The 26,744-nt window shown below is 38.2% G+C and overlaps 1 protein-coding gene across 1 annotated transcript in view; it reads right to left on the reverse strand.

The window, feature by feature from the left end:
* The window catches only part of RSPH9 (radial spoke head component 9), a 42,648-nt gene extending 19,362 nt beyond the window's left edge, over positions 1-23,286 (reverse strand). Inside the window, exons 1-4 of the mRNA XM_058162828.1 lie at positions 23,038-23,286; positions 17,720-17,879; positions 9,218-9,347; positions 5,374-5,520 (exon numbers count right to left, since the gene is read on the reverse strand). Of these exons, the coding sequence (XP_058018811.1) occupies positions 5,374-5,520; positions 9,218-9,347; positions 17,720-17,879; positions 23,038-23,264 (664 nt within the window). The 5' untranslated portion in view covers positions 23,265-23,286. The remainder of the gene's footprint in view (positions 1-5,373; positions 5,521-9,217; positions 9,348-17,719; positions 17,880-23,037) is intronic.
* Positions 23,287-26,744: the final 3,458 nt, after the last annotated feature.

Raw genomic sequence — 26,744 nt, forward strand, 5'->3', positions numbered from 1 at the left:
TGCAAAGGCTTTCTTTGAGGAAAATAAAGAGAAGAAAAATTTGCTTTCACACAATTTGCCATTTTTTAAATATATATATATATATGGTTCTTTCCCCATCAATCTGAATATATCTTTGGTTATGTATTTATGATAACATGAATGAATGTTGACCGTGATTTACCTTATATAATTTTACAAACCCCAGGCTATTTAATAACATCATTTATACAGAGCAGTATGAATGATGGAAGCCTTGCTTCAAGCCATATATATTGCTGTGGAAATATTTTCCTTTCTCATTCCAGCATTTTGCTTCCAAACTCCGTATAGTTCATCATCAACTAAATAATGACTGGGTCATGTAAAACACAATTCCTCTGTTATGTAATAAGATATGCACAAGCAAATAAACTATGTTATGGTGTAACATAATGAGCTTTATACTGGACAGAAGCCTTGGATTATATTGGATTGGAATAGATTGAATTGAATTGGATTGGATTAGTTTTTTGTAGATTCATAGGACTGGCAGGTACTTCAGAGGTCTTCTAGTTCAGCCCCCTGCCCTAAGGTAGGAATCTTTATTCTATCCCAGTCAAATTGTTATCCAACCTTTTCTTGAAACCACAGGTGATGGAGCATCCACAACTCCAGAAGTTACGCTGTTCCATTAACTAATTGTTCTCACTGTCAGGAAGTTAGTTCCCAGATAAGTTCCCTCAAAACGACGCTATAGAGCACTGCACACCACAAGAACAGTTTTTTCCCGAAGGCCATCACTCTGCTAAACAAATAATTCCCTCAACACTGTCAGACTATTTACTGAATCTGCACTACTATTAATCGTTTCATAGTTCCCATCACCAATCTCTTTCCACTTATGACTGTATGACTATAACTTGTTGCTGGCAATCCTTATGATTTATATTGATATATTGATCATCAATTGTGTTGTAAATGTTGTACCTTGATGAACGTATCTTTTCTTTTATGTACACTGAGAGCATATGCACCAAAACAAATTCCTTGTGTGTCCAATCACACTTGGCCAATAAAATTCTATTCTATTCTATTCTATTCTATTCTATTCTATTCTATTCTATTCTATTCTAGTAGTAGTAGTAGTAGTAGTAGTAGTAACAGAGTTGGAAGGGACCTTGGAGGTCTTCTACTCCAATCCCCTGCCCAGGCAGGAAACCCTATACCATTTCAGACAAATGGTTATCCAACATTTTCTTTAAAATTTCCAGTGTAGGAGCATTTACAACTTCTGCAGGCAAGTTGTTCCACTGATTATTTATTCTAACTGTCAGGAAATTTCTCCTTAGTTCTAAGTTGCTTCTTTCTTTGATCAGTTTCCACCCATTGCTTCTTGTTCTACCCTCAGGTGCTTTGGAGAACAGCACGACTCCCTCTTCTTTGTGGCAACCCCTGAGATATTGGAACACAGCTATCATGTCTCCTCTAGTCCTTCTTTTCATTAAACTAGACATACCGAGTTCCTGCAACCGTTCTTCATGTTTTAGCCTCCAGTCCCCTAATCATCTTTGTTGCTCTTCTCTGCACTCTTTCTGGGGTCTCAGCATCTTTGTATTATGGTGACCAGAACTGGATGCAGTATTCCAAGTGTGGCCTTACTAATGCAGTATAGAGTGGTTCTATTCTCATGGTCCTGCTCTCTCTCTCTCTCTGATGCAGCCTAGGACTGCATTGAGTTTTCTGGCAGCTGCAGCACACTGCTGGCTCATACTTAAGTGGTGGCGCACTAGGATACCTACATCCCTCTTACAGTTATTATTGTTGGGCCAGTGCTGCCTATTCTGAGCATTTGGTTTTTTCTGCCGAAGTGCACAAACTGATTTTTTCACCACTGAACTGCAACTTGTTGGATACAGTCCAATGCTCAAGTCTGTCAAAATCATTCCGAATCTTAAGCCTGTCTTCCAAAGGTGCAGTTCAATGGTGAGAAAAGTAACATTTTTTTCCCTCATCAATGAACTACTTCTTATTGGATAAGGCCCAACGCTCAAGTCTGTCAAGATCCTTCTGAATCTTGAGTCTGTTTTCCAAAGGGTTTTAGCAATTCCCCCTAGCTTGGTGTCATCTGCAAATTTTAGGAATGCCCCTTCAATCCCCTCATCTAGGTCCTTTATGAAGATGTTGAAGAGCATTGGATCCAAGATCCAGTGAGATATTCCACTACATGATTCCTTCTGTGTAGATGCAGTTCCATTGAGGATCATATGCTGCGGTTGGTCACCCAACTGCAAATCCATCTGCTGGTAGTACTGTCTATCCTATATCATATCATATTTTGCAGCATAGTATATTGCATTACATTATATCATTCATTATACTAATCCCTCTTCATGAGGCAGACAAGTCTGTGATTAAAAAAAGAATGGTGGGGTGAAAAATCACAATGATCAAGAAAGGTAGGGGACGGTCTAAATATTTTAAAAGAGAAATGATTCATTAAAATAGTAACTTTTATTTCTCTTTCTGCTTTTTTGCATAATATCTAAATGAAAAAATCTATCCCTTACTACATTTTAAAATTTAAAATTGTCCCTAATTCCAATTTATCCATTTCAACTCATAAACAAACAACCTGAAATAAAAACAAGGGTTTCCAACATACTTTGAGATGGCATACGTGTGCTAAATCTAATGAGGTTGCCAAGTAAAAAGAATGAAACAAAAATTCAGATACAAGGCAAAATCTTTGCTACAAATCAGTTCCTACCTTAAACCTAGCTTTCATAATTCCACTCTGTGAGCATCTTGCTTTAACATCTTATTAAATACAAGTCAAGGAAGCAGAAGGAATGGCACTGGTTAAATAACCATGAATTTTCATTGCCTTAGGAGCAACAATTTTTGCATAACATAGCAAGTGTATGGTCACAGTTCTCCACTGCTCAGACTGCTGCAGATTACCAACTATGTAGCTTAAGTGCAATAGTTCATCAAAGAAAAGATTGAACCAAACCTCCCCAAGATAGAAGGTTAGAGTTAACAAGGCCACATTTAGATAAGACAAAGCAATACTGGATGGAAGAGGCATGTAAAATGCTCATAAAAGCTTTTCTATCACTGGGAGTCTTATCTCTCACAGCAGGACACCGGCTGCTACAAACCCTTCCTAATTAGGAGGAAACAGAAGAGTTTAAACAGCTCAGGGTGCTGACACGTAAAGCAGACAAAACTGCCCACTGAAAAGATGTGACAGGCTTTGTATGCTCTTGTATAAAAACGCACAGCACCGAAAATTTATTTTGTTATTATATAAAAAAGGAATGTGGCAGTTCCATTTAAATTCGATTCTTAAGTAGATTCTCTCCAGTTTTCTATAAAATTGGTACGGTAGCTAATTGTCCTAAGATTATATATGATTTTTCAACATGCATAGTTTTGCACGCTACTACCCATAACGTACACAGGCAGTCCTTGACTTACAACAGTACATTTAGTGACTGTTCAAACCTGGGATGAAATCCAGCAGGTTCTGACAGGTTCTGGAGAACCGGTAGCGGAAATTTTGAGTAGTTCGGAGAACTGGCAAATACCACCTCTGGCTGGCCCCACAGTGGGGTGGGAATGGAGATTTTGCAATATCCTTCCCCTGCCATGCCCACCAAGCCACGCCCACCAAGCCACCCACACTGAACCCGTAGTAAAAAAATTTGGATTTCACCATGGGTTCAAACTTACAACAGCACTGAAAAAAGGGAACTGTGACGGTTTTTCAAACTTACAACCATTGAAGCACCCCCATGGACACATAATCAAAATTCAGACGCTCGGCAACTAATTCATACTTATGACCCTCTGACGTTCTGGGATCATGAGATCCTCTTTTGCGATCTTCTGACAAGCAAAGTCAATGGGGAAGCCAGATTCACTTAACTGTATTATTAATTTAACAACTGCAGTGATTCATTTAACAACTGCAGCAAAAAAGGTCGTAAAATGGAACAAAGCTCACTTAACAAACATCTCACTTAGCAACATAAATTTTGAGCTCCATTGTGATACAATTGTGAGGGCTACCTGTACTTTTTGGACCCAGCTTTCAAGTTACAAATTATTTCCAAAATAATTTTGAAATAATTCCTTGACCTAGGTCCTTGACCTACGGCCACAATTGATCCCAAAATTTATGTTGCAAAATGAGAAATGTGTTAAGTGAGTCTTGCCCCATTTTATGACTTTTCTTGCCACATTGGTTAAGTGAATCACTGCAGTTGTTAAATTGGTAACATGGTTGTTAAGTGAATCTGGCTTCCCCATTGATTTTGCTTGTCAGAAAGTTGCAGAAGATGATCACATGACTGCAGGCTACTGCAACCGTCATAAATGTGAATCAGTTGTCAAACATCTGAATGTAAATCATGTCACCATGGGGAGGCTGCAACAGTCATAAGTGTGAAAAATGGCTATAAGTAACTTTTTTCACTGCTGTTGTAACTTCGAATGGTCACAAGCGAACTGTTAAATCAAGGACTACCTGTATAAGCCCATCCATGTCCTGATGGTTTTCATTTCCTCAAATCATTTCTTTTCATTTTTAAAAAAATGTGATGGTTTTTTTATATCCTTAAATGAACACTGGTGCAGCGTTTTAGCTTTGCATGTGTTACATGCTTTTGTCTGTGGCATCTGATTTACTAGTTATTGCTTAGTTGTTTTATTTGGTAAAAATGTATGCCAGAGCCGAATGGCCGCATGCATTTATCTTAGGACTGCAGAAAGCATTTGAAAGGGGTATTTCACAAACATACTAGCACTATATAGCACCTTTCCTCAAAGTGCTTAAAACAGACACATCCTGTGAAAAGCTCAGCTATTTCAGAAACTTTGCCAGTATAAAAGTGTTGCCTGTGCATACAGATGAATATTAAGACAACTAGTGAATCTTCTCAAGCTGCTTTAACAATTCAAAGAGAGTCTTTCACAGAGCATGCAGGCTCTTCTACAAGGTTTTGTACAGCGTAAAATATATTATTGGATTTTGTTTTCTATTTTGAGAATTGCTGTAATGAAAGAGAGTTATGCCTCTTCGAAGTAAATTCATATATTCAGAGAAGGAATAAATTTTAAAAATGGGAACATTATATACAAATTTTCACTCAATTCAGCCTGAGTCAAAGAATTAATTTATTTATATGCACCTGTATTATCTTATGTGTTCCTCCCCAATTTCAGTTTAAGGATAAGAGAAATGAAGGTTAATCCAAAAGCTGAATGGCTAAAACATGCTGAGTGAAACATATGAAATTAATAATTGTTTCTTTTACACAACAAAAGGCAAATACCTCCTTTTTACTAGGCCCCAAGTGCCACCCACTGCCTTTTTCTTTTTGCATGAGGGATAGTACTTTTTCCTACCTTTAGGGATATCATGTTCAAGAGAATCCAAAAAGTCTAAGGCTGGATCCAAGTCAGCTTTTTCCAGCAGAGTTTTATTCTTCAATTTTACAGGCTCAGTAAAATGGAAATAGGAGCTTAACTTTTTTGCTTCTGTCAGGGACAAACCTGTTGATGAAAGTGAAAAAAGGAAATCAGCACTGCTTAGTATATTGCCATTCTTCAATTAATGATAGTTCACTTTCTTAATTGACCTATGCAATATTTAGGCATTTTATTTGACTGATTAATTGATTGATTGATATCCCACTTTTACTTGTACAACTGAAGGAAGTATACATAAGGCTTCTACCTCTTATTTTTTCCACAATACTCCGAGGCACTGATGATACTAGGTAGGTAAATGGACAAATACATTAGAAATGGATAGTGAGAAGGAGTAGAATAGAATAGAATAGAATAGAATAGAATAGAATAGAATAGAATAGAATAGAATTTTTTATTGGCCAAGTGTGATTGGACACCCAAGGAATTTGTCTTGATGCATATGCTCTCAGTGTAGAGAGTTAAGCAATTTTAAGTAATTAAATAATTAAGTAATTAAGTAATTTTATTCACACTAACAATTTGAAACCAGGAGTTGATCAAAAAAGATATTTCAGTGGAAAAGTCCAATAGAATTCTGACGCATATTAACACAAAGTGTTGCAATACCTAAACTCAGAGGACATTTCTAAGCCTCAGAGATCTCTCTGGCTGTAAAAACTCAACATGGACAGTTTCCCACCATTTTGACATGGCAAAATATGAAAACTATATTAACTGTAAAATAAGAATATAATCAGTAAAAATAAAGAAATTCCCAAACTCTTCTGCTAAAAAGACCTACTAATGATATTACTCTGCATCCCTAATCCCCATTCGTAAAAATTAAGAAGAGGCCCTGCTAACCCATGTCATAAAAGAGCTGAGGGGAGAAGACACATGTTCCTGTGCTAAGTTTATGTCAGTACAGCAAATGTGAACATCCAGCTAAGCCCATATGTTGCTAGATGGAAAAGAGTACTCATCAGCATAGGATAACTTATGACACATAAGACTATATTCTGCAAAGAGAGGGAGCTTACTGCCCTCCAGATGTTTGGGACAAATTCCATGGTTCTTCTCATCAGCTGGAGCGATATAGCACAAAATATCTAAAAGCGCTGCTTACATACCCCTGCTTTACACTCTTGTATACAAGAGAATTCAGAGTTTCCCTGCGCACTATTGTAACCTAGTCAGCATGGTAACAGCCCTTCTTAGAATAGCTAGAATGTCTTGAGCAAAAATGTGAACTTGGAGAAGGGTGCCTTTTCCCCCTTATTTTATGATTACTGTTGCCAGATAATAAACTAGGAGTTCAAACAGCATGTCCTTTTTTTCCTCCACTCTTTTCCTCACAGCAGCACTTACAACACTGGGGTGAAAGAGGAGCTTCCATCTAGATCTCTTCATTTTTTATTTTTTAATTTTTTTTTGTTTATTTGCACAATACACAGACTCTGCAACTGAGATGGTGAAAAAGCCTGTGTGTGTGTGTGTGTGTGTGTGTGTGCGCGTGTCTGCGTGCGTGTGCATTTTGCAAGAACAAAGAAAAAGAGTACTGCATGCCTTCAAACTGTTCAATGAGAAGGGTCAATGTCGCTTAAAAAAGAAAGTGCCCTTTCCCTATGAGGGTTCATACAACAACAGCCACCAAGATTTCGAACCAATAAACATGCTAGACATGAACTTATAAATCATGAAGCTGAAGTTGGAAACTAACTGCATGGCTTGATATTCACATCTTTCCACTTTGCTCTGGTGCACTAAAAGTGAAGAACTATGTGGAGCAACTCTAAAAGCTAATATTTCTATTTCCATCATAGAATAGAATAGATTTTTATTTTTTTTTATAGAATAGAATAGAATTTTTATTGGCCAAGTGTGATTGGACACACAAGGAATTTGTCTTGGTGCATATGCTCTCAGTGTACATAAAAGAAAAGATACGTTCATCAAGGTACAACATTTACAACACAATTGATGATCAATATATCAATATAAATCATAAGGATTGCCAGCAACAAGTTATAGTCATACAGTCATAAGTGGAAAGAGATTGGTGATGGGAACTATGAAACGATTAATAGTAGTGCAGATTCAGTAAATAGTCTGACAGTGTTGAGGGAATTATTTGTTTAGCAGAGTGATGGCCTTTGGGAAAAAACTGTTCTTGTGTCTAGTTGTTCTGGTGTGCAGTGCTCTATAGCGTCGTTTTGAGGGTAGGAGTTGAAACAGTTTATGTCCAGGATGCGAGGGATCTGCAAATATTTTCACGGCCCTCTTCTTGATTCGTGCAGTATACAGGTCCTCAATGGAAGGCAAGTTGGTAGCAATTATTTTTTCTGCAGTTCTAATTATCCTCTGAAGTCTGTGTTTTTCTTGTTGGGTTGCAGAACCGAACCAGACAGTTATAGAGGTGCAAATGACAGACTCAATAATTCCTCTGTAGAATTGGATCAGCAGCTCCTTGGGCAGTTTGAGCTTACTGAGTTGGCGCAGAAAGAACATTCTTTGTTGTCCTTTTTAATGATGTTTTTGATGTTAGCTGTCCATTTGAGATCTTGCGATATGATAGAACCCAGAAATTTGAAGGTTTCTACTGTTGATACTGTGTTGTCAAGTATTGTGAGAGGTGGAAGTATGGAAGGGTTTTTCCTAAAGTCTACCACCATTTCTACGGTTTTGAGTGTGTTCAGTTCCAGATTGTTTTGGTTGCACCACAAGGCTAGTCGTTCGACCTCTCGTCTATATGCGGATTCGTCATTGTCTCGAATGAGACCAATCACTGTTGTGTCATCTGCGAACTTCAGTAGCTTAACAGATGGATCATTGGAGATGCAGTCATTGGTTTACAGAGAGAAGAGAAGTTGGGAGAGCATACAGCCTTGGCTGAAACCTGTGCTAATTGTACAGGTATTTGATGCGATCTTGCTTAGCTTCACCTGCTGCTTCCTGTTTGTTAGGAAGCTTGTGATCCACTTACAAGTCTGTTCTGGTACCTGTAGCTGGTTTAGCTTAGTTAGAAGAATGTTTGGAATGATGGTATTGAATGCTGAACTAAAGTCTACAAAAGGACCCTTGCATAGGTCTTTGGAGACTCAAGATGTTGTAGGATGTAGTGCAGAGCCATATTAACAGCATCATCTGTTGATCTATTTGCTCGGTATGCAAATTGCAAGGGGTCTAAGAGCGGATTCGTGATGGTTTTCAGGTAGGAAAGCACTAGCCTTTCAAAGGTTTTCATGACTACAGATGTTAGAGCAACTGGTCTGTAGTCATTCAGTTCCTTGATGGTGGGCTTCTTCGGCACTGGGATGATGGTAGAGCGTTTGAAGCAAGAAGGAACATAGCACATCTCTAGTGATTTATTGAAAATATGGGTGAAGATGGGGGCCAATTGGTCAGCACAGACTTTTAAGCAAGAAGGAGTTATCTTGTCTGGGCCTGGAGCTTTTCCTGGCTTTTGTCTGTGAAATAGGTCCTGCACTTCCTTTTCTGTGATCACTAGGGGTTGTGAACCCAATGAAATGGGGTCAGTTGTAGCACGTACAGCAAAAAATTGAGCAGAAGCAATAACTTACTCTCTCCTATTCTGAAATGTTTATGTGTGCTTTACACACATCCTGCTTCCTTATATGCACAACACATAACTTGTGTATCTGCCATGTGCACAGGTATGTCTTTCATATATGAGTTGTGATTGACTGTTGAACAATATTGCAAACCAATGGTTATTTTAGAGTTCAAAGACAACAGAACTGTCCTCACACAAATTTACCTTCAAAGCTCCTGTTCACATGCACAGGTCCAAGTGGAGATTTTACATATGCGCCCCGTGGAACAATACCCACTTCTTGATCTATCTGATGTATTGTGGCTACCAGACGGATCTCCTCTTTAACCAAGGGCTGTAAGAAAAAGCAAGCATTAAAATTCATTTCCTATGAATAAGACTTGGGAGAGAATATTATTCCTTCAATCTAATACAGTAAGTATGAAAACTGCCTAGAGTCACTGGAAGTCAGGTAGCATAAAAATGTAATAAATTGTTAATATGTATTTAATTATTAAAATTAATATAATATTTATCTTCACCCAAATCTTCAATAAATCACTAGAGATATGCCATGTTCCTTCTTGCTTCAAATGCTCTACCATCATCCCAGTGCTGAAGAAGCCCACCATCAAGGAACTGAATGACTACAGACCAGTTGCTCTAACATCTGTAGTTATGAAAACCTTTGAAAGGTAGTAATGTCCCTCCTGAAAACCATCACGGATCCGCTGTTAGACCCCCTACAATTTGCACACCGAGCAAACAGATCAACAGATGATGCTGTTAATATGGCTCTGCACTACATCCTATAACATCTTGAATCTCCAAGACCTATGCAAGGGTCCTCTTTGTAGACTTTAGTTCAGCATTCAATACCATCATACCGGACATTATTCTAACTAAACTAAATCAGCTAGCAGTACCTGAACACACTTGTAAGTGGATCACGAGCATCCTAACAGACAGGAAGCAGCAGGTGAAGCTAGGCAAAATCACATCAAATACCTGTACAATTAGCACAGGAACCACCCAGAGCTGTGTGCTCTCTCCACTTCTTTTCTCTATATATACCAATGACTGCATCTCAAACAATCCATCTGTCAAACTACTTAAGTTTGCAGATGATACAACAGTGATTGGTCTCATTCAAGGCAATAATGAATCCGCATACAGATGGGAAGTTGAACAACTAGCCTCGTGGTGCGACCGGAACAATCTGGAACTGAACACACTCAAAATCATAGAAATGGTGGTAGATTTTAGGAGAAATCCTCCCATACTATCACCTCTTACAATACTAGACAACACAGTATCAACAGTAGAGACCTTCAAATTTCTAGGTTCTATCATATCTCACTGGACTCAATGGAGAAGAGCCTAATGCTGGGAAAGATTGAAGCCAAAAGAAAAAGGGGACGACAGAGAACAAGGTGGCTGGATGGAATCACTGAAGCAGTCAGTGTGAGCTTAAATGGACTCTACAAGATGGTAGAGGACAGGAAGGCCTGGAGGAATGTTGTCCATGGGGTCACGATGGGTCGGATATGACTTCGCAACTAACAACAGCATATCTGAAGACCTAAAATGGACACCTAACATCAAAAAAGCATAACAAAGAATGTTCTTTCTGCGCCAACTCAGGAAGCTCAAACAATTATTGAGTCTGTAATCTGCACCTCTTTAACTGTCTGGTTTGGTTCTGCAACCCAAAAAGATAGACACAGACTTCAGAGGATAATTAGAACTGCAGAAAAAACAATTGCTACAAGCCTACCTTCCATTGAGGACCTGTATACTGCACAAATCAAAAAGAGGACTTTGAAAATATTTACAGACCCCTCATATCCTGGACATAAACTGTTTCAACTCCTACCCTCAAAACGATGCTATAGAGCAATGCACACCAAGACAATTAGATGAACAGTTTTTTCCCGAATGCCATCACTCTGCTAAACAACTAATTCCCTCAACACTGTCAAACTATTCACTAAGACTCCATTACTATTACTATTAATCTTCTCATCATTCCTATCACCCATCTACTCCCACTTATGACTGCATGACTGTAACTTTGTTGTTTGTATCCTTACGATTTATATTGATATTGATTTTTCCTGATTGCTTATTTGTACCCTATGACTATCATTGTACCTTACAATTCTTGACGAATGCATCTTGTCTTTTTATGTACACAGAGAGCATATGCACCAAAGACAAATTCCTTCTGTGTCCAATCACATTTGGCCAATAAAAATTCTATTCTACTCTGCTCTGTTCTGTTCTGTTCTATTCTATTCCTACATTATTAATGAAAAAAATTAATTAGAATAATCATATCAATTCCTTTATAAAATTACTATATTTCCCTCCTGATGAACTTAGAACAGTAGTGGGTTGCTACTGGTTCTCCCCAGTTCGCAAGAACCGGTAGTAAACATTTTGAGTAGTTCGGACAACCGGTTGTAAAAATTCTGCCTGGCCCCGCCCCCAATCTATTGCTGCCTCCCAACTCCCAGCTGATCAGCTAGAAGGAAAAAATCAAGATTCACTTGTCGAAGAAGAGGAAAAAAAAACAAGACACCATCTCTTTAAATTGAGAAGCCAAGAAGCCTCCCAACTGATCGGCTCGCTTCTCAGCCAGGAGATCGCTTGGCAAAGAAGAAGGGAGGGGAAAAACAAACGCTGTCGCTTTAAATTGACAGAGCGGCTAGAAGCTCCTTTCTGGGTCAGCTGAACAACAAATTGGATAAGAGGAGGAATTCTTATATGGTTAAATGTTTTGAAGTTTTGGGGTTTGTGCAACATGGGCTTTGTGTTTCTAAAAAGGTTTGGGCGATTTCCATTGTGAAGTATCCTGTCTTGAATGAGTTTTCTGCTTGCTTGTAAATAGAGCCGAACTTCCGGCTTCCACTTTCTATGATCTCTAAGCACCGGTAGCTGTTTTCTGCTTACAAAGTTTCCTTTATGCAGCTGGCAGGAATGTGGAATTCCAGGCAGGTTCCTTCCTAACAGCTTAATTATTTCTTAATTATCTGGGATATTTTATTTGGGAAATGAAGAGGGGGAAGTTTGATTCCTTCCCAGAACAGATTAGTGGGGTGGGGAGGGAATAGGAATTTTGAAGTAACCTTCCCCTGGAGTGGGGAGGGAATGGGGATTATGCCATAATGCTAATGATTGTTTTGAACAATATGCAGGTTGTATTACATGAATGGCTATTTTTATGTGAAATTATGACTGAAACCTATATAGGTTCACACTGTCAGGAAGTTTGTCCTTAGTTTTAGGTTGCTTCTCTCTTTGTTGAGTTTTCACCCATTGCTTCTTGTTTTGCCTTCTGGTGCTTTGGAAGATATTTTCCCCCCCTTCTTTCTAGCAGCCCCTTAAAAGATTGTTGCCTATCACACTCTTGGGTAAAGCATGTGAGCCATTTTCTCCTTTCAGTGGTCCATGAAAGTGCATCTATAGCAGAGGTCTCTGACCTTGGCCACTTTAAGACTTTAAGACAGCAAAGCTGGCTGAGGAATTCTGGGAGTTGGTCCACAAGTCTTAAAGTGGCCAAGTTTGGAGACCCCTGATCTATAGTATGTAGATAATAAAGTTGAAAAAAGGTGAACAACATTTTTGCAGAACTATAGATACGTGGAGGCTGGGTGTGACAAGGAATGGCTGGGAGGGGAGGGGCCAGGCAAGGTAGCCCTTGATATGAGAGACATTGAGTTGGCCACGCCTACCCAGTCATATGACCATCAAGCCACACCCACTGCCACATGACCATCAAGCCACGCCCACAAAATAAGCCACGCCCACAGAACCAGTAGTAAAAAAATTAGAACACACCCCTGACTTAGAAGTAAATATTTTCAGATATATTCACTGTATGTTTTCATTGCAAAAACAATGAATGGAGAGGAAATAGTTTTGTTCCTACTTAAATATCTTGGTTCTAATAAAAATAGAAAGGAAAATACAATTATGGAGAATTATGGAGAAAAGTATTCTATGAGATTACAAACAGTGCTTACTATTAGCAAAGTCCATAGAGAAGCCAGATTCACTTAACACCTTAACAACTGCACTGATTCACTTAACAGATATGGCAAGAAAGGTTGTAAAATGAGACAAAATTAACTTAACAACTGTTTCACTTAGCAACAGTAATTTGGGGCTCAATTGTGATCATAAATCGAGGACTACCTATAAAGTCCTGGAGGCTTAGCATCAGCTATAAAGATCAATTTCCTATAGGAGCCTGACTAGGTTTTTTAAAATATAGAAAAAATAGGGAACAACAGAAGCAAACGTCGCAGGAATAGGAGATTCAAAGGCCTGGTTAACTCTGTTGGTCTTGGTTTAATCTGATGAATGTGACTCATTTCTCAATATACTTTGTTTATACTTGATTTTATATTAATTATGATTATCTACTTCTAAAAATTTAGTTTGTGTTGAGTTATTGTTACCCTGTTTCCCCCAAAATAAGACATCGCCTGATAATAAGCCCAATCAGGCTTTTGAGTGCATGGCAATAAGGCCAAGCGCTTATTTCAGGGTTCAAAAAAATATAAGACAGGGTCTTATTTTCGAGGAAACACGGTTGTACTATTTTAATAGAAAAATAGACAAAAAATGAAGTAAATAAATTAATATACACAGGGTCACAGGAATTTCTGATACTGATTGATGTAAAAAATATATATACCCTGCATTTAGATTTTGCATTAAGGAGTTCTAAAGCAAATATAAAATTTCAATCATTTTACATTTAAAAATTATTTTCCTTTTATATCAAATACAAATGTAGAATACAATACTAATCAAAATATTTTAAATATTTTAAAGAAAGACAAATCAAATTAAGATTGCAGGTTAAATTTTTTCCTAACTTTACTCATTTCTGAGTACTTTAGGGGAGGATGAAAGGAGCTTTATTTTAAGGGGAATTCCAGAGCCAAGACACAGCCATTAAAATACTTTTTTCCATTATCCCAATTAAATATAATGTTGATTTGGCCTGAATGATGTGTATCTTAATTATAGCATGGGTAACTGTAATGTGTTGTGTTTATGACAATCCTAGGAAAGTACTAAGAAATTAATATTCAGACTAAAGGTAGTACATTATATACCTCATAGTCTGTATTTTTCTTCAATGCTTGTCTATCCATATTATGCAAACTGTAAATTCAGTGAACAAGAATTTTAGGATTTTTACTTAGTTATCCAGTATTCATCAGTAAGTTTTAAGCCTTAGGGGGAAAAAATCTATGAGCTAAAGTCAGCTTGAACATGTATTTGTATTGAAAGTATCTAGTTTCCATTCACATTCACTCCTTTCAACATGTTTTCCCATATCTGATTAGTATCTTAGTGGCTATTAAGAGTAACTCAGGGTGGGGAAGAAATTCTACCCTGCCAAATGATGTGATGGCTGGAGTTTAAAACCTTTTGTAGTCTCCCATCTCTTAAAACAACCGTATTCAGGACTCCTTTCCCTATGCAAAGAAAATCAATAAGGAATTATTCTTTCATTACTGCTGCAAAAATACAAGTCTCATTTTCCCTGCTCAGCACTCAAAAGGTCCCTCTCTTTCTGAGCACTTTGAAGAAAATATTGTCTCTGCTGCTGATCTGAGGTGAAAAACCTGTACCTCGAGAAAAAAAGAATCTACAGTAGTGAATTGTAGAATTTCCATGTGGAAAACATAACATGGGCAGAGATTCCCCAGTCCAGAACAAAATAATTGCATATTTTGAACTCCATCCCTTCTATTTGTAAAGAATAGCTATTCATCCAGTCAGAAACTTAATTCTCAAGTCTTGTGGACAACACCCATTTGTGCCTAGTATTAGTCATTCTGGAGTAAACATCAACATGAAATTGCTAACAATGGAAAAAAACAAGAACAAATATACTTCCCATTATTTTATTAATCGTCTTTTTGTGCAATTTTATCCTAAATAATTAGCCAAAAAAGCAGACTGCTATTTGTGGTTTCATCACTATGAAATTCACAATACATATGAACCATCTGAAGAATACTGTATTAAAAACAACCTCAGATTTAACGATTGTCGGTAAGACAAAAAGAAAATCCAGTCTAAACATCTGATTGACTATATGCCAACTATGCTAGTAAACCAACTATTATTATAATAAATCTTTAGCAATTTAGAAATCATACAAATAAAGGATTTTTTCTCATTTTGGGAAAAGGGGGGTCATGTTCTGCCTATAATCTTTTTCTTCCTCCAAAAACAACACATCATTTAAAACACGGTTGGTTGGTTGGTTGGTTGGTTGGTTGGTTGGTTGGTTGGTTGGTTGTTATATTATTCTGCAAAATTACTTCTGGCAAATGTGTGGGTGGGAGTCTAAAATACCCAAATTCTGAGTGTCTACCAATGCCTGCTCTTAATGTCTTCCATCTGTAACTGGGTAAATCATCAGCTGAGAAAAATAAAGAGAAAACAGCAGACAGAACTACTCTCCAATAAACAATTTGGTTTCAGGAAAAAATTATCATGCAACTTACAACTTCTTCACTGTAAAAACATATGGACTACAAATCTCGATCAAGGCAAAACAATAGATGCAATCTACATAGACTTCTGCAAAGCTTTTGACTCAGTATGTACACGATAAACTTCTTCTAAAACTAAAATCCTATGGCATTTCAGGACCCCTTCACAAATGGATATCTGCATTTCTGTCCAACAGACAACAAGTGGTCAAAATTGGCAATGCTCTATCAAATCCTGTTCCTGTCAAGAGTGGCGTTCCTCAAGGCAGCGTCCTTGGACCAACACTCTTTATACTATACATTAATGATCTTTGTGACCATATAACAAGTAATTGTGTTCTCTTTGCTGACGATGTCAAACTATTTAACACCACAGACAATGCATCTATCATCCAAAAAGACCTTGATCATCTAACCACTTGGTCTAACACTTGGAACTCCAGATCTCAACTAGCAAATGCTCAGTCTTACGTATTGGAAAAAAGAACCCAAACACTAAGTACATATTTGATGGAAATTACCTTACAGATGACCCCCATCCCGTTAAAGACCTTGGAGTTTTCATGTCAAATGATCTAAGTGTCAAAGCCCACTGTAACTACATAGCAAAAAAGGCCCTAAGAGTTGTAAACCTAATCCTGCGTAGCTTCTTTTCCAAAAACACTACATTACTAACCAGAGCATATAAAACATTTGCTAGACCAATTCTAGAATACAGCTCGCCTGTTTGGAACCCTCACCACATCTCTGACATCAATACAATTGAGCGAGTCCAGAAATATTTTACAAGAAGAGTTCTCAATTCCTCTGAAAACAACAAAATACCTTATCCCACCAGACTCGAAATCCTAGGCTTAGAAAACTTGGAACTCCGTCGCCTTCGACAAGACCTAAGTCTAACTCATAGAATCATCTATTGTAATGTCCTTCCTGTTAAAGACTACTTCAGCTTTAATTGCAACAATACAAGAGCAACCAACAGATTTAAACTTAATGTTAACCGCTTTAATCTAGATTGCAGAAAATATGACTTCTGTAACAGAATCATCAGTGCTTGGAATACTTTACCTGACTCTGTGGTCTCTTCCCATAATCCTAAAAGCTTCAACCAAAAACTTTCTACTATTGACCTCACCCCATTCCTAAGAGGACCATAAAGGGCATGCATAAGCGCACAAACGTGCCTACCGTTCCTGTCCTATTGTTGTTGTTGTTTTTGTTGTTGTTGTTGTTGTTTTTCTTTTCTTCTTCCTATATATATATATATTGACGCTTATACCTCCTAATATTTACTCATATATATGTTTATATACTATATAATCCTTTTTATATGATGTTGTGACAAAAATAAATAAATAAAAATAAAAAATAAAACTCAGGTAGGTTTTCATTCTAATCAGCTCTTTTAAAGCCAGCAGCACCCAAGCATTCAACTATGGAAGATGTATCTTGAAATTCCCACTCCCGATTAATGCATTTGCAGTTTTTAAATTTTCTTTGTACATGTATTGGTTTTTGAGATTGGAGGGAAGGAAGCAAAAGGCTAGCAGACAGAACTTATAATTTAAAGATAGTTTTCTTCCTTTGGGATTTGAAGAAAGAATCATAAAGAATGTCTATTTTTTAAATTAAACAAAAATTTAAACATTGGAAATGGTAAGGAAGATAGGCAAAAGATTATTAAGGCTATATATAGTTTATCCCGATTTCCCTATGCTCTTCTATATATTTTTTTTTACTTTTTCTCCTCCCATTTTTTAAAAAGAAACTCTGGGGTCACCTCAAGCTTTAAGGTGGCCCTTGGACCTCTCTGCACCCCTCCCTTAAAGTCACTGTGAGAGAAAAGAATGGGTGAAAAATTAAATTTGTCGGCTAATTTACAGGATGTTGATTCCTGTCTCCAGTTCACTGAAACCAAATTCAAAAATAACATTTAATCTATAACAAAATAAATGTAAAACATAGACTTAAGTACTGTAGTTCATTGCAGCAAAGAGTGACAAATATCTGAAAAGTCAATGGGAATCCACATTCTCTAACCAGGTTAGACAAAAGGATGAGTTAGAAATCCACCAAAGGTAAATAATCATGGTGAAAAAAAAATCATAACAAATATTTTTTAAGAAAACATACAAACAAATGATAAAGAATATTCATAAATCCTTATGTACAAAGGTCAAACCATCATTCATTGACTTACTCCAATTTCTTCTTCATATGGTCTTTCACCTTCTTCTTTTTTCTCAGGGGATTCATACTCATAAGACGGGTCCCCTTGAAAACGTCCCTTTAATCCTGTAGTCATTGCAATAATTTCCTCTGAGGCGGGTGGCAGAAGACTCCAATCCACACCGTTCAAACTATCCAACCCACCAAAAAAAATCAAGTAGGTTTAGTGTTACTAAACAAGTTTTTTTTAAAAATCAGAACCTTTTCTTTATAGAAATTTATGGGGTCTATCAAAAATCCGATTAAAATTGTCAAAGGAACAACTGATAAGCAGAATTGCAGTACGGAATAGGACATCAGAAAAGACTTGGAATAGCATGAATAGATTGAATTTTAAGCCAGCAATCCCAATTTCAACTGCAATTCTGCCATGAACCAAGTAGATACACATTCTTACATGCCCCACTCTTCATCATTTGCCATAAGGAGTACATTATGCTAATACTGTATTAGACCATATGGTAGTGGTAATGATTACAACTTCTTAGAATAAGTTACCATACTTTTCAGAATATAAGACACACCTTTTTCCCCCAAAAAAGAGGGTGAAAATCTGGGTGCGTTTTATACTCCGAATGTAGCCCCACCCAGCTTAAACTGAGGTTTCAGAGCCTGAAAAAAGCATCAGAAACGAAGCTTCAGAAAAAAAGCCCCCAAACAGAGCTTCAGAAAAAAAGCCCTCAAACAGAGCTTCAGAGGCTTTTTTTCTGAAGCTGTTTCAGAGGCTTTTTTTCTGAAGCTGTTTCAGAGGCTTTCAGAGACACAATTTTTTTTTTCTGAAATGGAGTTTTAGAAGTTTCAGAGGCAGAAAAAAAAGCCAAAAAAAAGCAAGGCACAGAGCTCAACCAAGCAACCTGTTGCTAAAATTCACCTCTGGGAACAGCTGATTGGCGGTATTCCAGGATCCACCTGCCAATCAACTTTTTTTCTTATTTTCCTCCCCAAAAACTAAGGTGTGTCTTATACTCCAGTGCGTGTTATACTCCGAAAAATATGGTATGTCCTGTATAAATATTTATTTTATTAACATGATTTATGTATGTCTCAATCATATTCAATAATCACATAAAATCAAATAAGATCAAAACCGTAACACTGAAAAGAACATTAGAGCTTTGTATTGAAACATTAATTTTAAGTTAAACATTCAAGTATTTAGTTCTATATCTCTACCAATTCAATGAAGCTTTTATTTGCCTTTATTTATATAACACATTAACAAAATCAATCTTATTTTACTAAAACCAACATTGCTAATTATTCTTGTTCTCTTTTTATAATCCACAAAGGTTCTTCCACAGGAATACAGTAGTGAATGTTTAAATATGGGGAAATCACAAAAAATCAGTCATTTCCTGTTAATTTGGTTAGTTCAATAGCTTTTCTTCTGTTCCAATATTGTGCAGACCTTAAGACTGCAACATTATGTAAGCCTCTCTCTCCCCATCTTCTGCCGCTTTAAAAAAACTTTCTTTTTTATAGTACCTTTTAGACGTGACTAAATTATTTGAAAGAAAAAAGTAAAATGAAATTATTATGCAAGCATGAACACGTGGTAACTTACAAAGCATCCATTTAACCCTGGAAGAAAGATACAGAGTGCTTCTTTGTATGCATTCCTATCCATCGCAAAACCCCATTCTGGGCGGATTTGCAGAACGCTTATATTTTGCCTGCTTAAAAGATGAAGTGTTGATAAATTACGACTGCCACAATTTTGTTCATATTTGGCTGGTCTTAATAAATAAATCATTCCTGATCATGGATTTTATATTTTTTTTAATAAGAAATTGGCAGAATCCAATTCCTGGGCTGAGAAACCTGTATTGTCATTTCACATTGCAGAGTGAATTGTTATTGCTCTGCTGAGCCCACATTAACAGACTTTTAAATAGTTTGATTATTTGTAAAATGGTCCTGATTCTTCCAGGATCAATAAAAACTGCAAATGAAAATTCTGTCCCTGAGGAGAAGATGAGTTTTGCATATAGGCATCATCCTGATCTTCGGACCTTTCGACGCGAGCTGAAAACATTTTTGTTTCACCGTGCAAGACTGGCCTAGTGGGGTTTTAATAAGGGGTTTTATTGGTTTTAAGCTCTTCAACCAACTCTAAATTTCCCTTTTAAACTGGTCCTAAAAATTGTACTAACTGTCTTTACTGTGGCTGTAAACCGCCCTGAGTCCTTTGGGAGAAGGGCGGTATAGAAATTGAAACAAGAAAGAAAGAAAGAAAGAAAGAAAGAAAGAAAGAAAGAAAGAAAGAAAGAAAGAAAGAAAGAAAGAAAGAAAGAAAGAAAGAGAGCTAAGTTTGTTGTTGTTAGTTGCAAAGTCATGTCTGACTCATCGCGACCCTATGGACAACGTTCCTCCAGGCCTTCCTGTCCTCTACCATCCCCTGGAGTCCATTCAAGCTCATGCCTAGGGCTTCAGTGACTCAATCCAGCCGCCTCATTCTCTATCGTCCCATTCTTCTTTTGCCCTCAATCTTTTCCAGCATTAGGCTCTTCTCCAGTGAGTCCTTCTTTCTCATTAGGTAGCCAAAGTATTTGAGTTTCATCTTCAGGATCTGGCCTTCTAAAGAGCAGTCAGGGTTGATCTCCTCTAGGACTGACCCATTTGATCACCTTGCAGTCCAAGGGACTGTCAGGAGTCTTCTCCAGCACCAGAATTCAAAGGCCTCAATTCTTTGGCGCTCAGCCTTTCTTATGGTCCAACTTTCACAGCCATACATTGCAACTGTAAAAGCTAAATTTTTACAGCTAAGTTATGAAAGTTTTAAAAGCTACATTATTAAAGCTAAATAGTTCCTTTTTTAAATCATTTTTTATTTAATTTTGTTTTATTTTTTTGTCCACTGGTTTCAGCTCTTTAGGAGAGCAGGAGCTCCAGAAGCACACTGATTGCTATTGTTCCCCTCAGCTAAAGGTAGTCCTTGACTTATGACCACAATTGAACCCAAAATTTCTGTTGCTAAGTGAGACTATTTTTAAGTGAAATTTGTCCCATTTTACAAACTTTCTTGCCACAGTTGTTAGGTGAATCACTTCAGTTGTTAGGTTAATGACACACTTGTTAAGCAAATCTGGTTTCCCCGCTGATTTTCCTTGCCAGAAGGCCGCAAAAGGTGCTCACATGACCCTGGGACACTGCACTGTCATAAATATGACTCAGTTGCCAAGCATCTGAATTTTGATCACATGACCATGGGAACGCTGCAACAGTCATGAGTGTGAAAAATGGTCACATGTCACTTTTTTCAGTGCTGTTGTAACTTCGAACAGTCACTAAGTGAACTGTTGTAAGCCAAGGATTACCTGTACTTGGCAATATTCTCTCTACCTGACAAGGCTCCTCTGCCTGTTGGATAACCAGAACGTAAGAAATTCAACAGGTTCTGCTTCTCCTATCAAGGAATCAGCCTCTTGGAATCCCAGTACAAGTAGTCCTAGACTTCATTTAGTGACTGTTCAAAGTTACAACAGCACTGGAAAAAGTGACTTATGACCATTTTTCACACTTATGACTGTTGCAGCATTCCTACAGCCACATGATTTACATTTGGATGCTTGACAACTGATTTACATTTATGACGGTTGCAGTGTCTCGGAGCCATGTGATCACCTTCTGCAACTTTCTTTTTTTTTTTTTTTTGCATTTATATCCCGCCCTTTTCCGAAGACTCAGGGCGGCTTACACTATGTTAAGCAATAGTCTTCATCCATTTGTATATTATCCATTTGTATATTATATTTCTGCCAGGCAAAGACAACGCGGATGCCAGATTCACTTAACAATAGTGTTAGTGTTGTGGCTCCAGCCTCCCCCGGGCCTGGCGCCCTGCCAGTTACTAATTTAACAACTGCAGTGGTTCACTTAATACATGTGGCAAGAAAGGTCATAAAATGGGGCAAACCCCACTTAACAAATGTTTCACTCAGCAACTTACATTTTGGACTCAATTGTGGTCCTAATAAAGGAGAATATTTGCAGCTCATGGTTGCAATGAGGGGTCCTTGGTGTTCTCTGAACTTGCTTGTTTTCGTGCAGACGTTTCATTACCCTAACTGGGTAACATCATCAGTGCTAGTAAGGAGTGCTGTTCGCTGTCAGTTTATATTCTGGCATCTTGCCTGTCAGTGTGGGTGGGGGCAGTCTTAAGTGATTTTTTGGGTAGACTGTTTACTGATGGCTTTTTGACAGTTCCTGATTAGGGTATTGCTAACTTGATTATTGGTTAACTTCACACCAACAATCGAGTAAGCAATACCAAGTCAATTTGACTACCTTAATCAAGAATCAAACTTCATTCCTCAACTCCTTACTAGCACTGATGATGTTACCAAGTTAGGGTAATGAAATGTCTACAAAAAAACAAGCACGCTCAAAGAAGAACACTGAATTGGAGTTGTAAGTCGAGGATTACCCGTATAGTGTTCAGGCACAGGCAATTAGGGCAGGGGTGAAATCCAGCAGGTTCTGACAGGTTCTGGAGAACCGGTAGCAGAAATTTTGAGCAGTTTGGAAAACTGGCAAATACCACCTCTGACTGGCCCCAGAGTGGGATGGGAATGGAGATTTTGCAATATCCTTCCCCCAGGAGTGGGGAGGGAATGGAGATTTTGCAGTATCCTTCCTCCAGGAGTGGGGAGAGAATGGAGATTTTGCAATATCCTTCCCCCAGGAGTGGGGAGGGAATGGGGATTTTGCAGTATCCTTCCTCCAGGAGTGGGGAGAGAATGGAGATTTTGCAATATCCTTCTCCCAGGAGTGGGGAGGGAATGGAGATTTTGCAATATCCTTCCCCAAGGTCTGGGGTGGGAATGGAGATTTTGCAATATCCTTCCCCCAGGAGTGGGGAGGGAATGGGGATTTTGCAGTATCCTTCCTCCAGGAGTGGGGAGGGAATGGAGATTTTGCAATATCCTTCTCCCAGGAGTGGGGAGGGAATGGAGATTTTGCAATATCCTTCCCCAAGGTCTGGGGTGGGAATGGAGATTTTGCAATATCCTTCCCCCAGGAGTGGGGAGGGAATGGGGATTTTGCAATATCCTTCCCCAAGGTCTGGGGTGGGAATGGAGATTTTGCAATATCCTTTTCCCAGGTGTGAGATGAGAATGGGGATTTTGCAGTATCCTTCCCCTGCTACGCCTACAGAACCGGTAGTTTAAAAAAATTGGATTTCACCACTGGTCTGGGGCCAACCCACTAGATCTCCACCAGATCCCCTGCTGTAGGATCACCCTCGAGATGGACGTGCATAGGGGTCTCCCAGCCGCGCCCGCCCACCTGTAGAGGCGGCTTCTGAGCCCAGCCCTGTCTGGTCCCAAGCCCTCGGCGATATAGTAGGCTCCTCGGACGCCTTGGATGCGGCCCCAGAGGCGGACCTGCTCGAAACGGTAGTCCCTGCGCACCAGCAGCAGGGAGTTCCTCAAGGCGGCTCGCTTTTCCGGGCTCAGGCAGATCCCGCTGCTGGCCACGAGATCCAGCGCGTAAGGAAGCGTCTCAGCATCCATAGCTGCCGGGCCTGAGACTATTGACAAGCCGCGGTGACGAGCGTCTCGTTGCCGAGCAACGGTCTCCCGGGTGCCGCGTTTCTCCCGATTATCGCGAGATCTGAGCCCTTCCAAAAATTCCTGCCCGCGTTCTGGGATGGGTTCGAGCCTTTTTCTTGCCCTATTCGGCGGGTCTTTGAATTCCCCGCCAAGAGGAGGCTTCGTGCGTATAGTTCAGGGGTCTCCAACCTTGGTCCCTTTAAGACTTGTGGACTTCAACTCCCAGAGTTCCTCAGCCAGCTTTGCTGGCTGAGGGACTCTGGGAGTTGAAGTCCACAAGTCTTAAAGGGACCAAGGTTGGAGACCCCTGGTATAGTTTGCTATAGGAATTGATGCAACTTTTTCCTTCCTCCAGTTCCAGAAAGCTTGGGGCTCTTAATTCATTTTACCTTATTATAGCGGTTTTAAAAGGGATGAAAATCATGATGTTTGCCTGGTTTGAATTGTTTTTGGGAAAACGTAAAAATGTCATCTTTCCAATGGAGTGTCACGCACAATTTGAAATCTGCTTCCCGAATAACCCATATGAAGAAACTCTGGACACAGGCACACTTATGGGGAAATGTGCATGCATAACCAGATTTTATTGGCCAAGGGAGAGGCCCTGCAAGGAAGAAAGCCCTTGCTATTTCCTCCTAAAAATAGAAATGCAACCTAAATAAGAATCTTTTTCTATATTACATAACTTTGAATCTCCAAACTTGGGAGAACTTGAACAAATTTGTTCTTACATAAGTTGCTTTCCACTAAACAATTATGCTACCAATTTAATTCCCACAGTGCTCTCCAGAAATGCTAGTAAGTTGATATGCTGTAGAAAAAGTATTTGTATCCTACCTTTATTATTTTACAAATAAGTCTAGGCAGTGATCATAAATCATTGAAAAGGTTAATAAAACCTAGCTAAAAGGCAACAGTTGGAGGACCTTGACTACAATGTTATAAATACAAGTAGGTGGTGGGATTGTGATATTGGAATAAACTTGCCAGATGATGACTATAGCATAATTACTAGGTAGCAAGACTTGTGTCTTTGTTGGTGAACTATGCAATTCTCCTTCCATTTAAACGGTACAGTTGCAGTTATAAAAGTTTATTTTTCCGGACATAATATTGAAGCCTTATAGATTCCCATACATTATGTTTTAGCTGTCAAAAACAAAAGTTAAATTTATTCGACATATTATTTTATGGCCATTTATGTTGCATGAAGGTTTGTGGAGGTTTCTAAATGTGCCACCAAATGTGACAAATTAGTCTGTTGTTACCATATCAGGGCAGTTTGACATGAATATGAATTTGGCAGACTTAATAGTTGTGCCTTTCAGGAACTCATACAAGAAAGGCAGAATAAGGACACAAACAATATTTGATTTCATTTATTGGATTCTTCCCTTTAATCTCAATAAGAATTATAAATTAGAGGTATATTTGGGAGGGACTCTGACATCTGTACACAAGGCTGTTGGAAACACGTGGCTGAAACCTTATATTTTGTCTTTTCATTATCTACTGGCATATTTAGAAGTAAAGGAAACATAACAATGATGCTATGCATTTAAAATGCATAGCATTTCACCACCTTAAATTACTTATAAAGCAATAAAGGTGGAATAAAAAATTTAAATGTTTAGTGTGAGCAATATTATTCCTAGAACTATTTCCGGAACTTATATTCATTTCCATGAATACAAAACAGAATCACTAACAGGATGTATTTGGGAAGCTTAAATTTTTGGCTAAGAAGGCTTCACAAAATACTGGTTGCTTCACACCAACCAATACTTACATAATGCTGCCCATGATTTATAAAGTATTAAATATAGGACAGGCATACTTCTAAGTGATTTGGAAGATGGTATTTGGAATGCCTGTAAATGCAATATTTCTCTGCTACTAATCAAAACAATGGGAGGAGTCCTCCGAAAATGAGGTGCTGAATGGCACATTGATCTTTTTCTCCTGCCCACAAACAGCTGATTTTGCCACCAAAGCTGTTTCTTTGGTGGCACACTCCCCAGATTCAAATGGGAGCAACTAGGAATGACCCAAGATGACGTTTGGATGACCGTGGGCATACCTAAGAAGAAGAATCTTGACAGCCATTCCAGTCAGCGTTAAAAGTACTACACAGCTGAATCCAAGGTTAGCAGCATATTTTGCTCACTTTGCTTGATCTATCTAGGTGGAAGATAGCCATTTATAAAGTTAACAAGATCAGTTAGCCTACCATATGGTCTTTTAAGCAAAGTCTTAAGGTTACATTTTATATTTGTATCCTTAAAGACTTAAAGTACTATTGTATTGTATTGCATTGTATTAATATTTTATATTATTCCAGTAGTTTTAACTGGAAACGGAACTATGGATGGTGCAAGATTATAGAATAGAATAGAAAGAATAGAATAGAATAGAATAGAATAGAATAGAATAGAATAGAATAGAATAGAATAGAATAGAATAGAATAGAATAGAATAGAATAGAATAGAATTTTATTGGACAAGTGTGACTGGACACACAAGGAATTTGTTTTGGTACATATGCTCTCAGTGTACATAAAAGAAAAAGAAAAAAGAAAAAAAATTATGGTAAGTAATAAATCCTCCTTATTGTGTATTAGCATATATGCTTCTTTCAGTCAATCTGAGATGCTTAGTATTTCATACAAACACACTTGTTGACAGTGGTTAGGCATGAAATTTTTTTAAAAAAATTGCTACTACAGTTTGAGGGAATAGTGCAGGGGTGAAATGCTCCCGGTTCAGACCGGATCGCCTGATCCGGTAGCAATGGCGGCGGGGGGTTCGGAGAACCGGTAGCAAAAATCCCTGCCCCCCACCCCATGCCCAGCTGAGCCACGCAATCATCAGAGGTTTTTTTTTTTACTTTTAAAAGCATTTTTTCTTCGGCCAAAAAAATGCTTTTAAAAGTTTTTTAAAAAGCCTCTGATGATCATGCGGCTCAGCTGGGATCGTCAGAACCTTTTAAAAGCATTTTATCTACAACCTCTTCGACCGAAAGAGGTTGTAAAAAAATGCTTTTAAAAGGCTCCTCTGGCAATCCTAGCTGAGTTGCCTGATCATCAGAGGCTTTTAAATGCTTTTAAAAGTTAAAAAAAAAAGTTGGTCATGCCCACCCAGTCACATTATCCCCCCAGCAAGCCATGCCAACAGAACCGGTAGTAACAAATTTTACATTTCACCCCTGGAATAGGGGCACGCATTAGTTGCATTAGTCGAATGTTGATACCTATAACAGGACACACACATACACACAGAGGCAATTTTTTTTTACCAAATATTCATACGTTTACCTCTAAGATACTGTATGTTGTTTTTATGCTGAATTTTTTCTCTTGTAACAAATACTTTCAAAAAATGTTTTGCCCCGAAAACCTTGTATTTTCTGCATATTGTTCCAGTTTTTTAATCTGCCTTTCC

The sequence above is a fragment of the Ahaetulla prasina genome, chromosome 1 (assembly GCF_028640845.1).
Source record: "Ahaetulla prasina isolate Xishuangbanna chromosome 1, ASM2864084v1, whole genome shotgun sequence".
NCBI lineage: Eukaryota > Metazoa > Chordata > Lepidosauria > Squamata > Colubridae > Ahaetulla > Ahaetulla prasina.